Consider the following 16,813-nt stretch of genomic DNA (forward strand, 5'->3'; position numbering starts at 1 on the left):
TCTTCTCTCGGGTCGATTACCATTGGTCCCCGACCTTCTCTCATCCCCAGCCACGAAGACCCTAACATGGTCATGTGGGCCAAGCCCTTCCCGTCGTACCCTCCCCAGGTACCATCGCCTTGATTCTCCAGATAGCCTGGGGTTGGGCGCGGTTTTTAGTCCCATTTTACAGGAGAAACTGAGGCTTAAATCATTCAGAACCTTGTCTAAGGTCTCAGAAGAGGCAGAGGTGGGATTCGAACCTAGGCCTCCATTTGTGGGGAACTATATGGGCTATTCCACCCATTTCCTGGCTGGCACCTTCAGCCCCGATTCTGGGCCCCAAAACTACCCCTGCTGCCTTCCTGGCGGCTCTGGGTGCTTCCTGGCTATGTGACATAGGCAGGTGACTTAGTTTTCTTTTTCTTTTCCTTTTTTTTTTGAGACAGAGTTTTGCTCTCCTTGCCCAGGCTGGAGTGCGGTGGTGCGATTTCGGCTCACTGCAACCTCCACCTCCCGGGTTCAAGCGACTCTCCTGCCTCAACCTCCAGAGTAGCTGGGATTACAGATGCCCACACCACGCCGGCTTTTTTTTTTTTTTTTTTTTTTGAGATGGAGTCTCTCTGTTGCCCAGCTGGAGTACAGTGGCGTGATCTCGGCTCACTGCAACCTCTGCTTCCCGAGTTCAAGCGATTCTCCTGTCTCAGGCTCCCAAGTAGCTGGGATTACAGACATGCACCACCACGCCTGGCTAGTTTTGTATGTTTAATAGAGATGGGGTTTCTCCATGTTGGTCAGGCTGCTCTTGAACTCCCAACCTCAGGTGATCCACCCACCTTGGCCTCCCAAGTGTTGGGATTACAGGCGTGAGCCACCGTGCCCAGCCTTAGTTTTCTTATATACAAAGACGATCAATATCTCATAGGGGCTGTCCCCAGGGCTCACTGAGGGGCTACTGCCACCTGTTTGGCCAAGGCCTGGTACCCAGTAGCGCCAGTGCCTTTCTCCTCCCACGTGGGGGATGCTGCACATTGGTGCCCCCTGCAGGATGCCTTACCTTCCTCTCCCTAACCCTCACCAAAGGTCTCTCCCAGATACCCCACATTTCCTACAGTCACTGTCTCAGGGTTTGTTCTTGGGGGACCTCCAAACTAAGCTAGTGCCCAACATATATTGGTTAGTTTTTATGTCAACTTCAGCTGTACCCAGTTTATTTTTTTGAGACAGGGTCTCGCTCCGTCGCCCAGGCTGCAATGTAAGTGGCACAGTTAGGGCTCACTGCAACCTACTCACTGCAACATCCAACTCAGCCTCAAGGGATTCTTCCAACTCGGCTTCCCAAGAAGCTGGGACCATAGGCACATGCCATCATGCCCTAATTTTAAACTTTTTCTGTAGAGACAAAGTCTTGCTTTCTTGCCCAGGCTGGTCTCAAACTGCTGGATTCAAAAGATCCTTCCATTGTGGCCTCCCAAGTCCTGTGATCATAGATAGGCATGAGCCACGGTGCCTCACCTGTACCTAGTTATTCTTGGCACCTTTTACCCTCTGTTGAACAGGAAGTGGTGTGACTTCCAGACTTTTGCACATGTAATTTCTTTGACTTTTCTGTCCCTTGTCTGTGTGGAGAGCTCCTATGCATCCTGAAAGATACATTCAATCTCCCACCTCTGAGCAGAGCCTAGCCCCCTCCAGCCTGCCCAGCCCTGACTACACAGAGCTGAGGACCTCTGTGGGGACCTGCATGCACCTAAGACTTGTGATCTGGGAGGATGGTGTTTTTTTTTTTTTTTTTTTTTTGAGATGGAGTCTTGCTCTGTTGCCCAGGCTGGAGTGCAGTGGTTCACTGCAACCTCCGCCTCCCGGGTTCAAGTGATTCTCCTGCCTCAGCCTCCCAAGTAGCTAGGACTACAAGCACTTGCCGCCACGCCTGGCTAATTTTTTGTATTTTTAGTGGAGACAGGGTTTCACCATGTTGCCCAGGCTGGTGTCGAATTCCTGAGCTCAGGTGATCCGACCGCCTCGGCCTCCCAAAGTGCTGGGATTACAGGCATGAGCCACCGTGCCCCGCAGGACAGCGTTCTTGGTGGAGGGAACCAAGCCTGCTGTGTTGGAGGCTTGAGAAGCCAAGAGTAAGGAGGCCGGAAGTACTGAGCTGAGAGGGTAATGGGAAGTCAGGGGACAGCCCCGTGGGCATAGGGAGTGGGTGTCACCTGGGCAAGAGCCATAGCAGTGGCCTGGTAAGTCCTTCAACCCTACCCCCTACCCTTGTGCCTCAGTTCCCCCCACTGTTACAGATGACCTTGGACAGCAGGGCTGTCCAAGGCCAGGCACACAGTGGGGCCTTGATGGCCATTTCTGGCACCAGGGGCTGCTCTGACCTCTACCCAGGCCCACTGCCCACTAGGTAAGTGCTGCAGATAATCTGACTACTGCAACTTTTTTTTTTTTTTTTTTTGGCAGAGTCTTGCTCTGTTGCCCAGGTTGGAGTGCGGAACTGTGATCTTGGCTCCCTGCAGCCTCTGCCTCCCGGGTTCAAGCAATTCTTGTGCCTCAGCCCCCCGAGTAGCTGAGATTACAAGCATGCGTCACCACACCCAGCTAATTTTTGTATTTTTAGTAGAGATGGGGTTTCACCATGTTGGCCAGGCTTGTCTCGAACTCCTGATCTCAGGTGATTCGCCCACCTTGGCCTCCCAAAGTGCTGGGATTACAGGCGTGAGCCACCGCACCCAGCCCTGACCACTGCAACTTCTGGGGGCACCTCCTTCCCCTGCTCGCCCTCCTGGGTCTAAGCAATTTGCTCAGCCCACACAGCCTCATAGGCCCATCTCCCAGCTGCCCTTCCTCTGTTCTTAAGGGCTGGCTAAGCTCTAGGAAGCCAGAACTAGGTTCAAATCCCACTCCACCCTTCCCAGACGTGCAGTCTCTGACAGGACGCTTGCTCACACCCACTCCAATCCACCTGCTCACTGCAGCCTCCAGGCCTTTCCCGGCCCAGTGCCTTCCTCCTCCCTCTGCAATGAGATCTGACTCATCCCCCACTAAGGAAGAAATCCTCCACTGGGAAGCCTGCCCAGGATTCATCACAGAAGGATTTAGCCCAGATGCCTCCCCTGTAGGAATAACACCACAGCCGCCAGCATTTCCTGACCCCAAACACAGCATGGAACCCCCAATCAAATCCTAGGGCCCACCCTGAACTAGAATCTCAGGAGGCAGACAGCCTCCAGCTCTTCTCTGGCTCTGCCCCTGAAGTGTGGCCAGCACCTCCACTTCCACCTTTCTGAGCGTGTGCAGGGGATAGCGGAGCAGGTCCCTCACTGGACAAGTGGCACAGTCAAGGAGGGGTGATGGCAGGAGCCAATGAGGTATAGCTGGCAGCAGGAAGGAGTGCGCTGTTGGGGCTCTTGTCTTTTCTAGCTATGGTCCCAGTGCGGTTCACAACAGGTCCCCAAAGCTGTTCCCTCTCCCCCGTCTCCGCCCACCTCTCCCCCGTCTCCGCCCACCTCTCCCCACCCACTCACTTAGGCTTCAAGTGCCTCACCGCAGCCTTGCCGCCACCTTTATTGGGCACTCAGCCCTGAGGCTCTACACACACGCGCTGGGGGATGGGAGGGGGTGGGGTGTCACTTGGGACAGGGATCCTCTGGCGGGAGGACGGGTGGCTGGTGATAAGAGCATGGCCCCGGGGCCCGACGCCTTGGCCCCCCGGAACGCTCTGTGACCCTTGAAGCTGACCTGGCGTAAGGGCGTGCAGAGTCGTGACCTGGACCACCCGTGGGTGAACTGGCTCCCCCAGTTCTGGGCTCACTTGGGGGCATTGAAGGGCACAGCCCGCTGGTTCATGGGGTTGTCGGGAGAGCGGAGCCACTCCTTCTTGAGCAGCTGTTTCAGCTGCGACAGCCGCATGTTGGGGTTCTCTTGTTTGAGCCGCGGCAGCTGGGCTTCCTCAAAGGCTGTGAAGGCTGCCCGCATGCGTCTTTCTGGGTGCCGGTCGGCCGCCTCCTCCGCCACGCTGAGTTGGGGTGGACATGCACGTCAGGGGGCCTTAGGCGCAGCCTCGCCCGGAAAAGCCCGGCCCCGCCCCCGGTAGCCCCGCCCCCTCGGAGACCTTAGGTCCCGCCCCCAGAGGACCAGCTCCACCCCTGGGAAGCCCCAGGCCCCGCCCCGTTACCTGAGCACCGCGATGGCATCCTCGATGGTGCGGGCCTCCATGCTGCCCTCCTCTAGCACGCGGCGGTTCACGTTCTCCTCCAGCGGCACCTCCAGATGGCTCTTGGCTTTCTCGGCTGGGCGGGTGGGTGGGTGACAGAGACAGAGAGAGATAAGCAAAGATGCACAGTTCCAAGGAGATGAGATAGAGACTGGCAGGAGAAGCTAGGGGCGGGAGGAAGGCCGGAGAGATAAGGGGGTATGGAACCGACTTGAGCTGGTAAGCCCTCTTGGGACAGGTCCCACCCTCCCGGCACCCAGTTCTCTGCCTTCCTTTCCGGCAGCCCTGCAAACAAGAGGACCCCAGGGGGCCCAAGCCCAGAAGTTGTCTGTGCTCACTGCCAGGCTTACCAGGAGGCTGCCTACCCACCCACCCTGCACGACGTGGAGCCCCGGCAGCTTCTCTGGGGGCCAGGAGGGGGTCTAATGGACTCAAAGTCCCCTGCCTCTGCAGTGGGCAAAAGTGCAGCTCCAGAGCGGGATGCCGCCCCACCTGTGTCCGGGGCCTCCCTGAGCTGATGGTCTCGGCGCAGCGTGTCCTCGATCTGGGCCCTTGTGACCTTGCTGGATGTGGCCACCCGCGGCGCCTTGCCGCCCTTGAGCTTGGAGTCCTCCTCCTCCAGCAGGCGCTGCGTCTCCTTCTTACGTTCCAGCTGGTCCAGGCGCCGCTTCTCCTTCTCCTCCTGCGGGGGCCCCGTGCATGGTCAGGCAGAGGACCCCACACCCCCGCGGCACCCACTAGCCTGGGGTTCGGATTTTCATCTCAGCCAACAAAGATTTAGACTCTGTGCTGGGTGCAGGGGACATGCCAGGAACCAGATGGGTCCTGGTGCTGCCCTGGGCGGGAGATGTGAGGCCAGCAGGGGAACCTTGGACAGGGCGGGTGGTTGGCTCTTGAAGAAGTGACGCTCCTGGGTCCGAAGAGGGCCGGCCAAGGGGGAGAGCTGGGGAACAGGGACGTCCTTAGAGGCAGGGGTACCAGTACAAAGGCGCCGAGGCAGGAGCCATTTGTTATAACAGGAACAGCTTGGAGGCTGGAGTGGGAGTGAAGGGGGCGGGGAAAAGGTGGGGAGGGAGATGGCTGGGCCATGGGTAGCCTCTGGAGGCCAGGGAAGGGTTCATGTTGGATTATAAGAGCCGTGGGAGGCCTAGACCCGTTTCAGGCTAGGGCAGGGGCTCTGTCCTTATGAGTCGGGCAGCACTGTCCACTTTTCCCTGACTTGGGTCACTGAAGCTGAAACTGATCCCACATCGGCCACCCAGGGAAGCCCTGATGCTGGCTGGATGAGGGACATCTGGGCTAGGGGACTTGCCCTTGCCCTGTCCTGCACCTACCCCAGGGGGCCGAGTGAGCCCATGGTTTATACATAGTGCTCCTGGAGGCTCAGGGCAGTACTATGCCCGCTGCCTGGCACTCCCGCAGGGCCCTGGTCTTGGACACCCCTGCCTGCCCGCTCACTGCCTGAGACTCCACCATCTGACTCTCACACCTTCAGCCTTCCCAGGGATGATCCCCACACCTACAGCGTCCCCCTGGGACACTACCACTGCGTCTCCAGATAGATTTGACAGAAAGAAATGTCACAGAATAGGGGTAGACGCACCTAAGACACCGCCAGGGCCTGACCCCCACCCCCACCTGCACAGCAGGAAAGTTGGAGGGGGTGTTAAAGTCAAGGATGTTAGAGCGCACAAACTGGGCTCCCACTGCTGTGCTGAGGAGGCTGTTTCCCCCTCGGTCAGAGGCAACATCCTGAGGCTCCCTGACTGATGCATGTCACACACACATTCTGCCTCAGACAGGGCCCTGCGTGAGGCTTTTTTTTTTTTTTTCCTGAGACAAAGTCTCTGTCAGCCAGACTGGAGTGCAGAGGTGTGATCTCGGCTCACTGCAACTTCTGCCTCCTGAGTTCAAGCAATTCTCATGCCTCAGTCTCCCAAATAGCTGGGATCACAGGTGCCCACCACCACGCCTGGCTAACCTTTTGTAATTTTAGTAGAGACGGGATTTCACCATGTTGCCCAGGCTGGTCTCGAACTCCTGACCTCAAGTGATCTGCCTGCCTTGGCCACCCAAAGTGCTGGGATTACATGTGTGAGCCACCATGCCTGGCCAATGCACGATGTTTGAAGTGAGGAGAGGTATCATTGGTAGGGGACCGACCAGGATGGATATGAGGGAAACACAGGGCTAGGAATGTTCTAGAGAGCAGGGGCTGACAAACTGTAGCCAACTGCGTGCTTTGGTAATTTTTTTTTTTTTTTTTTTTTTTTTTTGAGAGTCTCACACTGTCGCCCAGGCTGGAGTGCCGTGGTGCGACGTCAGCCCACTGCAACCTCCGCCTCCCAGGTTCAACTGATTCTCCTGCCTCAGCCTCCGGAATAGCTGGGATTACAGGCGCCCGCCGCCATGCCCAGCTAATTTTTTTTTTTTTTTTTTTTTTGAGACGGAGTCTGGCTCTGTCTCCCAGGCTGGAGTGCAGTGGCCGGATCTCAGCTCACTGCAAGCTCCGCCTCCCGGGTTTACACCATTCTCCTGCCTCAGCCTCCGGGGTAGCTGGGACTACAGGCGCCAGCCACCTCTCGTTCGGCTAGTTTTTTGTATTTTTAGTAGAGACGGGGTTTCACCGTGTTAGCCAGGATGGTCTCGATCTCCTGACCTCGTGATCCGCCCGTCTCGGCCTCCCAAAGTGCTGGGATTACAGGCTTGAGCCACCGCGCCCGGCCTATGCCCAGCTAATTTTTTGTACTTTTAGTAGAGATGGGGTTTCACCATGTTGGCCAGGCTCGTCTCGAACGCCTGACCTTGTGATCCACCTGTCTTGACTTCCCAAAGTGTTGGAATTACAGGCAAGAGCCACCACGTCCGGCCCCTTTGGTAAAGTTTAATGGGCACGCAGCCACACCTATTTGCTAACCTACTGTCAGTGGTGGCCTTCATGCTCAATGATAAGGTCTAGTGGCTTCCTGTCTGACCCCTAAGTGAAGTCTAAGCTATTCACCACCTGGCCCCAATTGCCTGTCCAACCCTCTCTATACCTTGTCCCGGATACATGCAATACAGGTGTGCTCAGAGGTACATGCTCTCTGACCTACACTCCTAGGACAGGCACGCTTTGCTGTCCCTTAATCAAACCTCTTAACAGGTCAGAGGCAGTAGCTCACGCATGTAATTCCAGCACTTTGGGAGGCTGAGGTGGGTGGATCACTTGAGGTAAGGAGTTGGAGACCAGCCTGGGCAACATGGTGAAACCCCATCTCTGCTAAAAATACAAAAATTATCCAGGCGTGGTGCCATGCCTGTAATCCCAGCTACTTGGGAGGCTGAGGCAAAAGAATCGCTTGGACCTAGGAGGCGGAGGTTGCAGTGAACTGAGATCATGCCACTGTACTCCAGCCTGGGCGACAGAAACTGTCTAAAAAAAACCAAAAAACAAAACAAACAAACAAAACAAGGCCAGGTGCAGTGGCTCACACCTGTAATCCCAGCACTTTGGGAGGCCAAGGTGGACAGATCACTTGAGGCCAGGAGTTTGAGGCTAGCCTGACCAACATGGTGAAACCCCATCTCTACTAAAAATTAGCCTGGTGTGGTGGCATGCACCTGTAATCCCAGCTACTCAGAAGGCTGACGCAAGAGAGTGGTTTGAACCTGGGAGGCAGAGGTTGCAGTGAGCCAAAGTCGCACCACTGCACTCCAGCCTGTGTGATAGAGTGAAACTGCCTCAAAAAAAACACCGCTTAACAAACAAGAAGGTGCCAGTCTGGCTCCAGCTCTTCCTCATAGCCATGTGATCTGGGTTTTCTGCCTTCTCTGCCTGTTTCCTCCCAGAGGATGGGGCCAACATCAGTGGCCAAGATGCAGGCCACAGGGAGGGCTAGGCCAATGATCCTGACTCTATGGGCGGAAAGGTCTCTGGATTCTCTGTCTGGATACTGGATCTTTTTGTTTTATTATTTTATTACTACTATTTTTTTTTTTTTTGAGACGGAGTCTTGCTGTGTTGCCCAGCCTGGAGTGCAGTGGCGCAATCTCAGCTCACTGCAAGCTCCGCCTCCCAGATTCACGCCATTCTCCTGCCTCAGCCTCCCAAGTAGCTGGGACTACAGGTGCCCATCACCATGTCCGGCTAATTTTTTTGTGTTTTTAGTAGAGATGGGGTTTCACCATGTTGAAAGATCAAGCCAAGATGGTCTTGATCTCCTGACCTCGTGATCCGCCCACCTCGGCCTCCCAAAGTGCTGGGATTACGGGCGTGAGCCACCATGCCCGGCCTTATTTTATTTTTTTGAGACAGACGCTTCCTCTGTTGCCCAGGCTGGAGTGCAGTGGTGCGATCCCGGCTCACTGCAACATCCGCCTACTAGGTACAAGCGATTCTTGTGCCTAAGCCTCCCGAGTGGCTGGAACTACAGGTGTGTGCCACCACACCTGGCTAATTTTTACATTTTTAGTAGAAATGGGGTTTCACCATGTTGGCCAGGATGGTCTCAAACTCCTGACCTCAGGTGATCTGACTGTCTCAGCCTCCCAAAGTGCTGGGATTACAGGCGTGAGCCCCCACACCCGGATGGATACTGGATCTTTGACATTGTTTTTCCTTTTGAGTTTTCAACTTTCCTATAGTGTCAAAATTTTGATGATCCCCCCACCCCAAACTATAAATATCTTCATGGACCCAGTGCAGCAGGGTGGGTAGGGGTGGGGCTGGAAGAAAACCAGGGACAGTCAATGTGTGCTAAAAACAAGGCAGGATCTACCCCTTCACAGAAAGGTGATGGGAGGCCAGGCGCAGTGGCTCATACCTGCTCATACTTTGGGAGGCTGAGGTGGGAGGACTGCTTGAGCCCAGGAGTCTGAGACCAACTTGGGCAACACAGTGAGATGACCCCCCTTCTCTACACAAAATACAAACAGTAGCTGGGCATGGTGGTGCATGCCTGTAGTCCCAGCTGCTTGGGAGGCTGAGGCAGGAGGCTTGCTTGAGTTCGGGAGGTCAAGACTGCATTGAGCTGTGATCATGCCACTGCACTCCAGTCTGGGCGCCAGAGCAAGACTGTCTTGAAAAAAAAAAATGATGACGGGTAAAGCACATGGAAATGTCCAGATTCCCCCCAAGAACTGGGCATGTTGTCAGGATAGCAGCCCCTAAGCTGGGGGGTTGCTTAGGGAGCCGGTGTCTCAGCTACCCGGGGGTGGAAACCAGGAGCTGTGGCTAGCATGGGTCACCGGCGCCACCTACTGGGCCAAGCAGATCAGCATCAGCCCTAAACCACAACCCAGACACCAATGAAGCAAGCACTATGTGCTTGGCCCTGGGCTTTTTGATGGATCTTGGGTCACATTCTCATTCTGTTGCCCAAGCTGGAGTGCAGTAGCACGATCATAGCTTACTGCAGCCCTGACCTCCCAGGATCAAGTGATCCTCTCACCTCAGCCTCCCAAGTAGCTGGGACGACAGGCATGCACTACCATGAATGGCTAATTTTTACATGTTTTGTGGAGATGGGGTCTTGCTATGTTGCCCAGGCTGGCCTCAAACTCCTGGTCTCAAGCAATCCTCTCACCTCAGCCTCCCAAAGTACTGAGATTACAGGCATGAGCCACTACACCAAACCACAGCTTTTAAAAAATAAACACCTGGGCCGGATGCAGGGGCTCACACCTATGATCCCAGCACTTTGGGAGGCTGAGGCGGACAGATCATCTGAGGTTGGGAGTTTGAGACCAGTCTGACCAACATGGAGAAACCCCATCTCTACTAAAAATACAAAATTAGCTGGGCGTGATGGCGCATGCCTGTAATTCCAGATACTCAGGAGGCTGAGGCAGGAGAATTGCTTGAACCCGGGAGGCGGAGGTTGCGGTGAGCTGAGATTGGGCCACTGCACTCCAGCCTGGGCAACAGAGCGAGACTCCGTCTCAACAACAACAACAAAAATAAACACCTAGAAGAATCTGTGGACCTGGGTCAGCAGGTTGGAAACGGGGGCCTATCACAGCGTTTCTCTGTCTCGGCACTGCTGACATCTGGGGCTGGCTCGTTCTTTGCTGTGGGGGCATCCTGTGCATTCTAGGGTGTCAGCATCTCTGGCCTCCACCTTCTGGATGCCAGCAACACGCCCTCTCCCCGAGTTATGACAACCAAACACATCTCCAGGTATTGCCAAGCGTCCTCAGGGGCAGAGTGGCTCCATGGTAAGAACGACCATCTAGCCCAACCCTGGCATTACTCAAAGGAGAAAACCGTCCACAGAGAGCAATGACAGCCTCACTATCCACAAACAAGCAAGACTGTGCCACCCCAGGGCCTTTGCACACACCATTTCCTCTGCCTCCCTCCCCTCTGCCATTTCCAGTGCCTCCTGGTGTTTTGCTTTTTGTTTTCTGAGTCAGTGTCTCACTCTGTTGCCCAGATTGGAGTGCAACGGCACGATCTCAGCTCACTGCAACCTCCGCCTCCCAGGTTCAAGCAATTCTGCTTCAGCCTCCCGAGTAGCTGGGATTACAGGAGCGTGCCACCACACCTGGCTAATTTTTGTATTTTGAGTAGAGTCAGGGTTTCACCATATTAGCCAGACTGGTCTTGAACTCCTGACCTCAGGTGATCCGCCCACCTCGGCCTCCCAAAGTGCTGGGATTACAGGCATGAGGCACAGGGACCGGCCTCTCTTTTTTTTTTTGAGATGGAATCTCACTCTGTTGCCCATGCTGGAGTGCAGCAGGGAGATCTCGGCTCACTGCAAACCTGCGCCTCCCAGTTCAAGCAATTCTCCTGCCTCAGCCTCCAGAGTAGCTGGGACTATAAGTATGTACCACCATGCAGTTAATTTTTCTATTTTTAGTAGAGACAGGGTCTCACCATGTTGGCCAGGCTGGTCTTGGACTCCTGACCTCAGGTGATCTGCCCTCTTTGGCCTCCCAAAATGCTGGGATGACAGGCGTGAGCCACCGTGTCCGGTCCCTCCTGGCCTTTCAGACCAAAGTCAGAGGGGCCTCTTGCTATTCACCCACATTGACATAAGGACCACTGGCCTCGGCCACAGGATACACGGGCCATGGGGACTTGGGGCACACGCACCTTGCGCTGCTCCTTCCTCATGACGTGTTTGTCGTCGTCCTTCCAGTAGGCATCCTCCAGCTCCTTCTGCTTCTTGGCATCAGCGGCCGCCTTGGCCTCTGCCCTTCGTGCCCGGGCCGCTGCCGACTTGGTGTTCTCACCCTGGAACTTCTTGGGCATCCCTCAGCAGGCTGTGGGAAGAGGATGGGGGCAGGGGAGCAGGGGCTGGTGGGGACATCGGCACTCAGCACCCCCAGACTCACACCTGGGCAGCCAGGACCGTCTTTGGGCCTCCATGGCCTTCTCTGTATAAAACAAGGGCTTTGGACTTAGCGCTCTCCTTGTAAAAGTTTATTAAGGCAAAATTCACAACATGACACCAAATGAGCTCATTTGGGCCAGATCTGGTGGCTCACACCCATAATCCCAGCACTTTGGAAGGCCGAGGCGGGTGGATCACTTGCGGTCAGGAGTTCAACACTAGCCTGGCCAACACAGCAACACCCCATCTCCACTAAAACTACAAAAATTAGCCGGGCATGGTGGTGTGCACCTGTATTCCCAGCCAGTTAGGAGGCTGAGGCAGGAGAATAGCTTGAACCCAGGAGGTGGAGGTTGAAGTGAGCCAAGATTATGCCACTGCACTCCAGCCTGGGCGACAGAGCGAGACTCCATCTCAATGAAAGGAAAAAGAACCAATTTAAAGGTGTACAATTCAGGCCAGGCATGGTGGCTCATGCCTATAATCCCAGCACTTTGGGAGGCCAAGGTGGGCAGATCACCTGAGATCAGGAGTTCAAAATCAGCCTGGTCAACAGGGTGAAACCCCGCGTCAACTAAAAATAAAAAAATTAGCTGGGTGTGATGGTGGGCACCTTTTTTTTTTTTTGAGACGGAGTCTCGCTCTGTCGCCCAGCCTGGAGTGCAGTGGCCGGATCTCAGCTCACTGCAAGCTCCGCCTCCCGGGTTTACGCCATTCTCCTGCCTCAGCCTCCCGAGTAGCTGGGACTACAGGCACCTGCCACCTCACCCAGCTAGTTTTTTGTATTTTTTAGTAGAGACGGGGTTTCAATATGTTAGCCAGGATGGTCTCGATCTCCTGACCTCGTGATCTGCCCATCTCGTCCTCCCAAAGTGCTGGGATTACAGATGGTGGGCACCTTTAATCCCAGCTACTTGGGAGGCTAAGGCAGGAGAATTGCTTGAACCTGGGAAGCAGAGGCTGCAGTGAGCCGAGATCGTGCAACTGCACTCCAGCCTGAGCGGCAGAATGAGACTCCCTCTCAAAAAAATAAATAAATAAGACCTGGGTGTGGTGGCGCATGCCTGTAATCCCAGCTACTCAGGAGGCTGAGGCAGCAGAATCACTTGAACCCAGGAGGCGGAGGTTGCAATGAGCTGAGATCACACCACTGCACTCCACCCTGGGCAACAGAGCGAGACCCCATCTCAAAAAAAAAAAAAAAGGTGTACAATTCAGTGTTTAAGTATATTCACAGTGTTGTGCAAATACCACCTCTGTCTAGTTGCAGAACACTTGCATCCCCCCAAAAGAAGCCACATCACCATTAGCAGTCACTCCCTGTTCCTTCTCCCCTAGCCCCTGGCAACCACCAATCTGCTTTGTTTCTATGGCTTTGCCTGTTCTGGACATTTCAGTCCATATCAACAGAATCATAGGCTGGGTGCGATAGCTCACGTTTGTAATCCCCATGCTTTGGGAGGCTGAGGCAGGAGGATTGCTTGAGGCCAGGAGTTCAAGGCCAGCCTGGGCAACATAGCAAGACTCCATCTCTACAAAATAAAAAATAACTAGGCACAGTGGCTTGTGCCTGTAGGTCCAGCTACTTAGGAGACTGAGGTGGAAGGATCACCTGAGCATAGGAGGCTGAGGCCACAGTGAGCTGATTGTGCCGCTGCACTCCAGCCTGCGCAACAGAACACGACCCCGTCTCTTAAAAGGAAAAAAAAAAACGAAACGAGGCACCAATACATGATACAATGTGGTTGAACCTCAACAACACGATGCTGAGTGAAAGAAGCCAGACACAAAAGGCCACACAGTGTGAGAGTACATTTATTCATTTACTTTGGAGACAGGGTCTTACTCTGTCGCCCAGGCTGAAGTGCAGTGGCGAGATCTCGGCTTACTGCAGTCTTGACCTCCTGGGCTCAAGAGATCCTACCATCTGAGCCTCCTAAGTAGCTGGGACTATAGGTGCAGGCCACCATGCCTTTTTTTTTTTTTTTTTTTTTTTTAAGGCAGGGTCTGACTATGTTGCCCGGGCTGGCCTTGAACTCCTGGGCTCCAGTGATCCTCCTGCCTGGGCCTTCCAAGGTGCTGGGATTACAGGCCTAAGCCGCTGCGCCTGGCCCTTCTTTCCTTTTTATGGCTGAATACTCCTCCACTGCATGGATACGCCACATTTTGTTTATCCATTTGTCCACAGCTAGACATCTGGGCTATTTCCACAGTGGGGCTCTTTTTGTTTGTTTTGAGATGGAGTTTCGCTCTTTCACCCAGGCTAGAGTGCAGTGGCACAATCTCCGCCCACTGCAACCTCCACCTCCCGGGTTCAAGCAATTCTCCTGCTTCAGCCTTCCGAGTAGCTGGGATTACAGGCGCCTGCCACCACGCCTGGCTAATTTTTGTATTTTTACAGAGATGGGGTTTCATCATGTTGGCCAGGCTGGTCTCGAACGCCTGACTTCAGGTGATCCTCCCGCCTTGGCCTCCCAAAGTGCTAGGATTACAGGTGTGAGCCACCGCGCCTGGCCCCATTAGGTCTCTTGCAAGTCATGCTTCTGTGACCATGTGGCAGTCTTTGTGGGGTCCCTCCCCTGTCTGCCCCCTGGGAGATTTCAGTCCCCAAATTTCCTAGAGTTGGGTGAACAATAAAGCCACCATAAATTGCCCCGATGGCTTGGGGCCTGCACCACTGGGAGATGTTATAACAATCCTAAAGCTTCGGGCCCCTGGGCACCTGGTCCCTATCTGGTGTGAGGCCTACGTGAGAAGCCAGGGAATGACAAAGCACACACAAATGGTAGGCACCACCGTTCACCAAATGTCTGGCCCTTGGTGAAGTGCTTTACAAGGACCAAAACAACGGAATGTCTCCAAAACCTTAAACGTGGGGACTGTCATTTATCCCCATTCTAAAGAGAGGAAGCCGAGGTCTCTGGCCAGGACACACAGGGCTGAGCCTGGAGCCTTATCTCAAAAGTCTGTTTTCAGATGAAGGCGGGGAAGGCCACCACCTGAGAAATAGCACGCCACCAGGGTGCTGAGGAGCCAGTGCTGTGCCATCCAGGGCATGAGACTCGGCACTCTTCTTATTTTATTTTCAGACGGAGTCTTGCTCTGTCACCCAGGCTGGAGTGCAGTGGCATGATCTCAGCTCACTGCAACCTCCACCTCCTGGGTTCAAGTGATTCTCCCACCTCTGCCTCCCCTCTAGCAGGGACTACAAGCATGTGCCACTATGCCTATCTGATTTTTGTATTATTAGTAGAGATGGGGTTTCACCATGTCGGCCAGGCTGGTCTCAAACTCTTGACCTCAAGTGACCCGCTTGCCTCGGCCTTCCAAAGAGCTGGATTACAGGCATAAGCCACACTGCCTGGCAATTTCTGCTGTTTACTCCACCCAGTCTGTGGTATTAGTTATGACAGCCCAAGCTGACAAATATAGACACTCTTCTCTGTGTGGTAAACACTCACTCACACACAGCACGTCACTCAACAAATATGTACTGGGCACCTAATACGTGTGCGATGCTGGGGAAAGAGGTGGCACAAATGAGCTTCCTGCCTGCATGGGACTCCCAGACAAGAGCCACCGCATGCAGTCAGAGTCCTAACAAGGGCACACAGGGCGCTGGGGAAGCCCAGAGAGGGCTTCTGACCCAGCCTGGGTCAAAGGGCTTCCTAGAGGAGACATCTAAGGAAAAGTCTGAATGAGTGGGGGAGATCCCAGCCTGCACGGGGGATGCAGGAGATAGGCTGGAAAAAGGGGCGATTTGTATTCCAGGGAGATGGGAAGGTGTGGAGGGCGTTAGACCTGGGAGGCCCAATCTGTGGGTCACACAAGCCCTCTGGGGTTAGTGAGGAGGTGGACTCCTCAGATGGCAGGAGTTGGGAGTCCAGGCGGGACCCAGGGAGTGGCTCAGGCTGGGCGAGGGGCACACTTAGGAGAGAATCAAGATCCACGGGGATCGAGACCCCACGGATGTAAAAGTAAAAGAACAGAATACGAAGCTCAACAATGCCTCCTCCAAGCAGCCCTCCCGGCTTTCCCTTCTGAGGTTCCCCACCACTAATCCCCCTACAAGAGGCCGGGGTCGTCCGCACCCAACTCTGTCCCTCTCGAGACCGGAAGCTGCCCTGGGACAGTCCGGGGCCAAGGGGCCTTGAACACTACGCTGTCGCGTCGGGCTTCAGTCGTCTGGTCTGGAAATGGGCATCGCCCCCAATTAGGTGTGGTTCAGACTGGATGCCGGAAGTGCTCCCGCCTCCCAGCATCCCTCCTCCAGCCTTCCCAGGGGATGGTCCCAGCCCAAGCAGCCCCCGCCCCGCGCCTCTGCCCCCCGAACCCAGGTTCCGCTCGCGCCGCAGGCACTCGTACCTCCTTACCCCAGCGCCGGCCCGGTCGCGCCTCCCTGACGTCATCGCGGGGCCTGCGCGCTGAGCTCCTGGTGGCGCGCGCTCATTGCGCCTCGGTACCGCCACCATCTTGGTAAAGGAAAGGATGGCCGGGCCTTGGACCCAAGCCAGGGTAGTCAGCCACTTCTTTGTCTCTTCAAAAAGAGGACACTTAATACGCCCTCATTCCCTACGCTCGCTTTATATATTGACGAACCAGGAGGGGCGGGGAGAGGCGAAAATCTAGAACATTGCCTTTACCAAGATGGCCGATGCCCGGATGAAAGATGGCAGCTGCGACTACACACGTGGACCGGCCGTTTAAGCCAGGAGCTGCCCGGCCGCCAGAGCGCGCCTGCGGTCCGTGAGGGGAGGTGGACCCGATGACAGAGCCCTGTGGAAGCCTCTCCGTAGCTCTTTGCAATCCTTAGCGCTTTAAAATTGCTTTCCTAGTCGTGAGTCTCTGCGTCCCACTTGTGACTCTGGGGCGGAGCTGGGAGATGGGAGATAAATGGGGCAGAGAAATTAACACACACCAAGCAGGCCAGGTAGGGAAACTGAGGTTCAGAGAGACCAGGAATTGAGTTTGGCCAAAATGTAACCGCGAGTAGGCTCATAACCGCGAGTAGGCTCAAATTCCGTCTCTTGCTTCTGTAAAGGTAAACCGAGGCTGGAGCCGAACCGGGAACGAAGACACAAGGCAAATGGCAGTGAGAATAGCCTTTTATTAGGGCTTGCGGGCGAGGTTCCTCGGTCCAAAGGCATGGGCCTAGGAAGTCGCGCTGAGGGAGGAGGGTAGGGGCTTTTTATAGCCTGAGAGGTAGGGAAGCTGGTTGTGCAAACAGGGCCTGGGGGGGTCTTGAAACCAGTAGGGCTAGAGTTGAGTAAGGGTCATGAGGAAGGGGTCTTTGGAA

The 16,813-nt window shown here is 55.0% G+C and overlaps 1 protein-coding gene across 2 annotated transcripts; it reads right to left on the reverse strand.

Annotated features, from left to right (window-relative positions):
• Positions 1–3,518: 3,518 nt before the first annotated feature.
• On the reverse strand, positions 3,519–15,971 carry CCDC124 (coiled-coil domain containing 124). Of its 2 annotated transcripts, none has more exons than XM_033196861.1 (5): positions 15,883–15,971; positions 11,277–11,446; positions 4,688–4,877; positions 4,157–4,271; positions 3,519–3,997 (listed from the first exon to the last, which is right to left on the reverse strand). In XM_033196861.1, the coding sequence occupies exons 2-5, from the start codon at positions 11,433–11,435 to the stop codon at positions 3,790–3,792; spliced, it is 672 nt and encodes a 223-aa protein (XP_033052752.1). In that variant the 5' UTR covers positions 11,436–11,446; positions 15,883–15,971; the 3' UTR covers positions 3,519–3,789. The 2 variants fall into 2 exon arrangements, with proteins under 2 accessions (XP_033052752.1, XP_033052753.1); XM_033196862.1 differs by having other exon boundaries at positions 15,891–15,915.
• Positions 15,972–16,813: the final 842 nt, after the last annotated feature.

This window comes from Trachypithecus francoisi, unplaced genomic scaffold (assembly GCF_009764315.1).
Source record: "Trachypithecus francoisi isolate TF-2019V2 unplaced genomic scaffold, Tfra_2.0 Lachesis_group5, whole genome shotgun sequence".
Taxonomy (NCBI): domain Eukaryota; kingdom Metazoa; phylum Chordata; class Mammalia; order Primates; family Cercopithecidae; genus Trachypithecus; species Trachypithecus francoisi.

Bases quoted from the DNA above. Each gene is read 5' to 3' on its own strand.
- CCDC124 (XM_033196861.1), bottom strand. From the start codon at position 11,435: ATGCCCAAGAAGTTCCAGGGTGAGAACACCAAGTCGGCAGCGGCCCGG. The intron at 4,878-11,276 runs GTGCGTGTGCCC...GGGCCCCCGCAG, and splicing joins TGAGGAAGGAGCAGCGCAAG to GAGGAGAAGGAGAAGCGGCG. The intron at 3,998-4,156 runs GTAACGGGGCGG...ACCCCAACTCAG, and splicing joins GATGCCATCGCGGTGCTCAG to CGTGGCGGAGGAGGCGGCCG.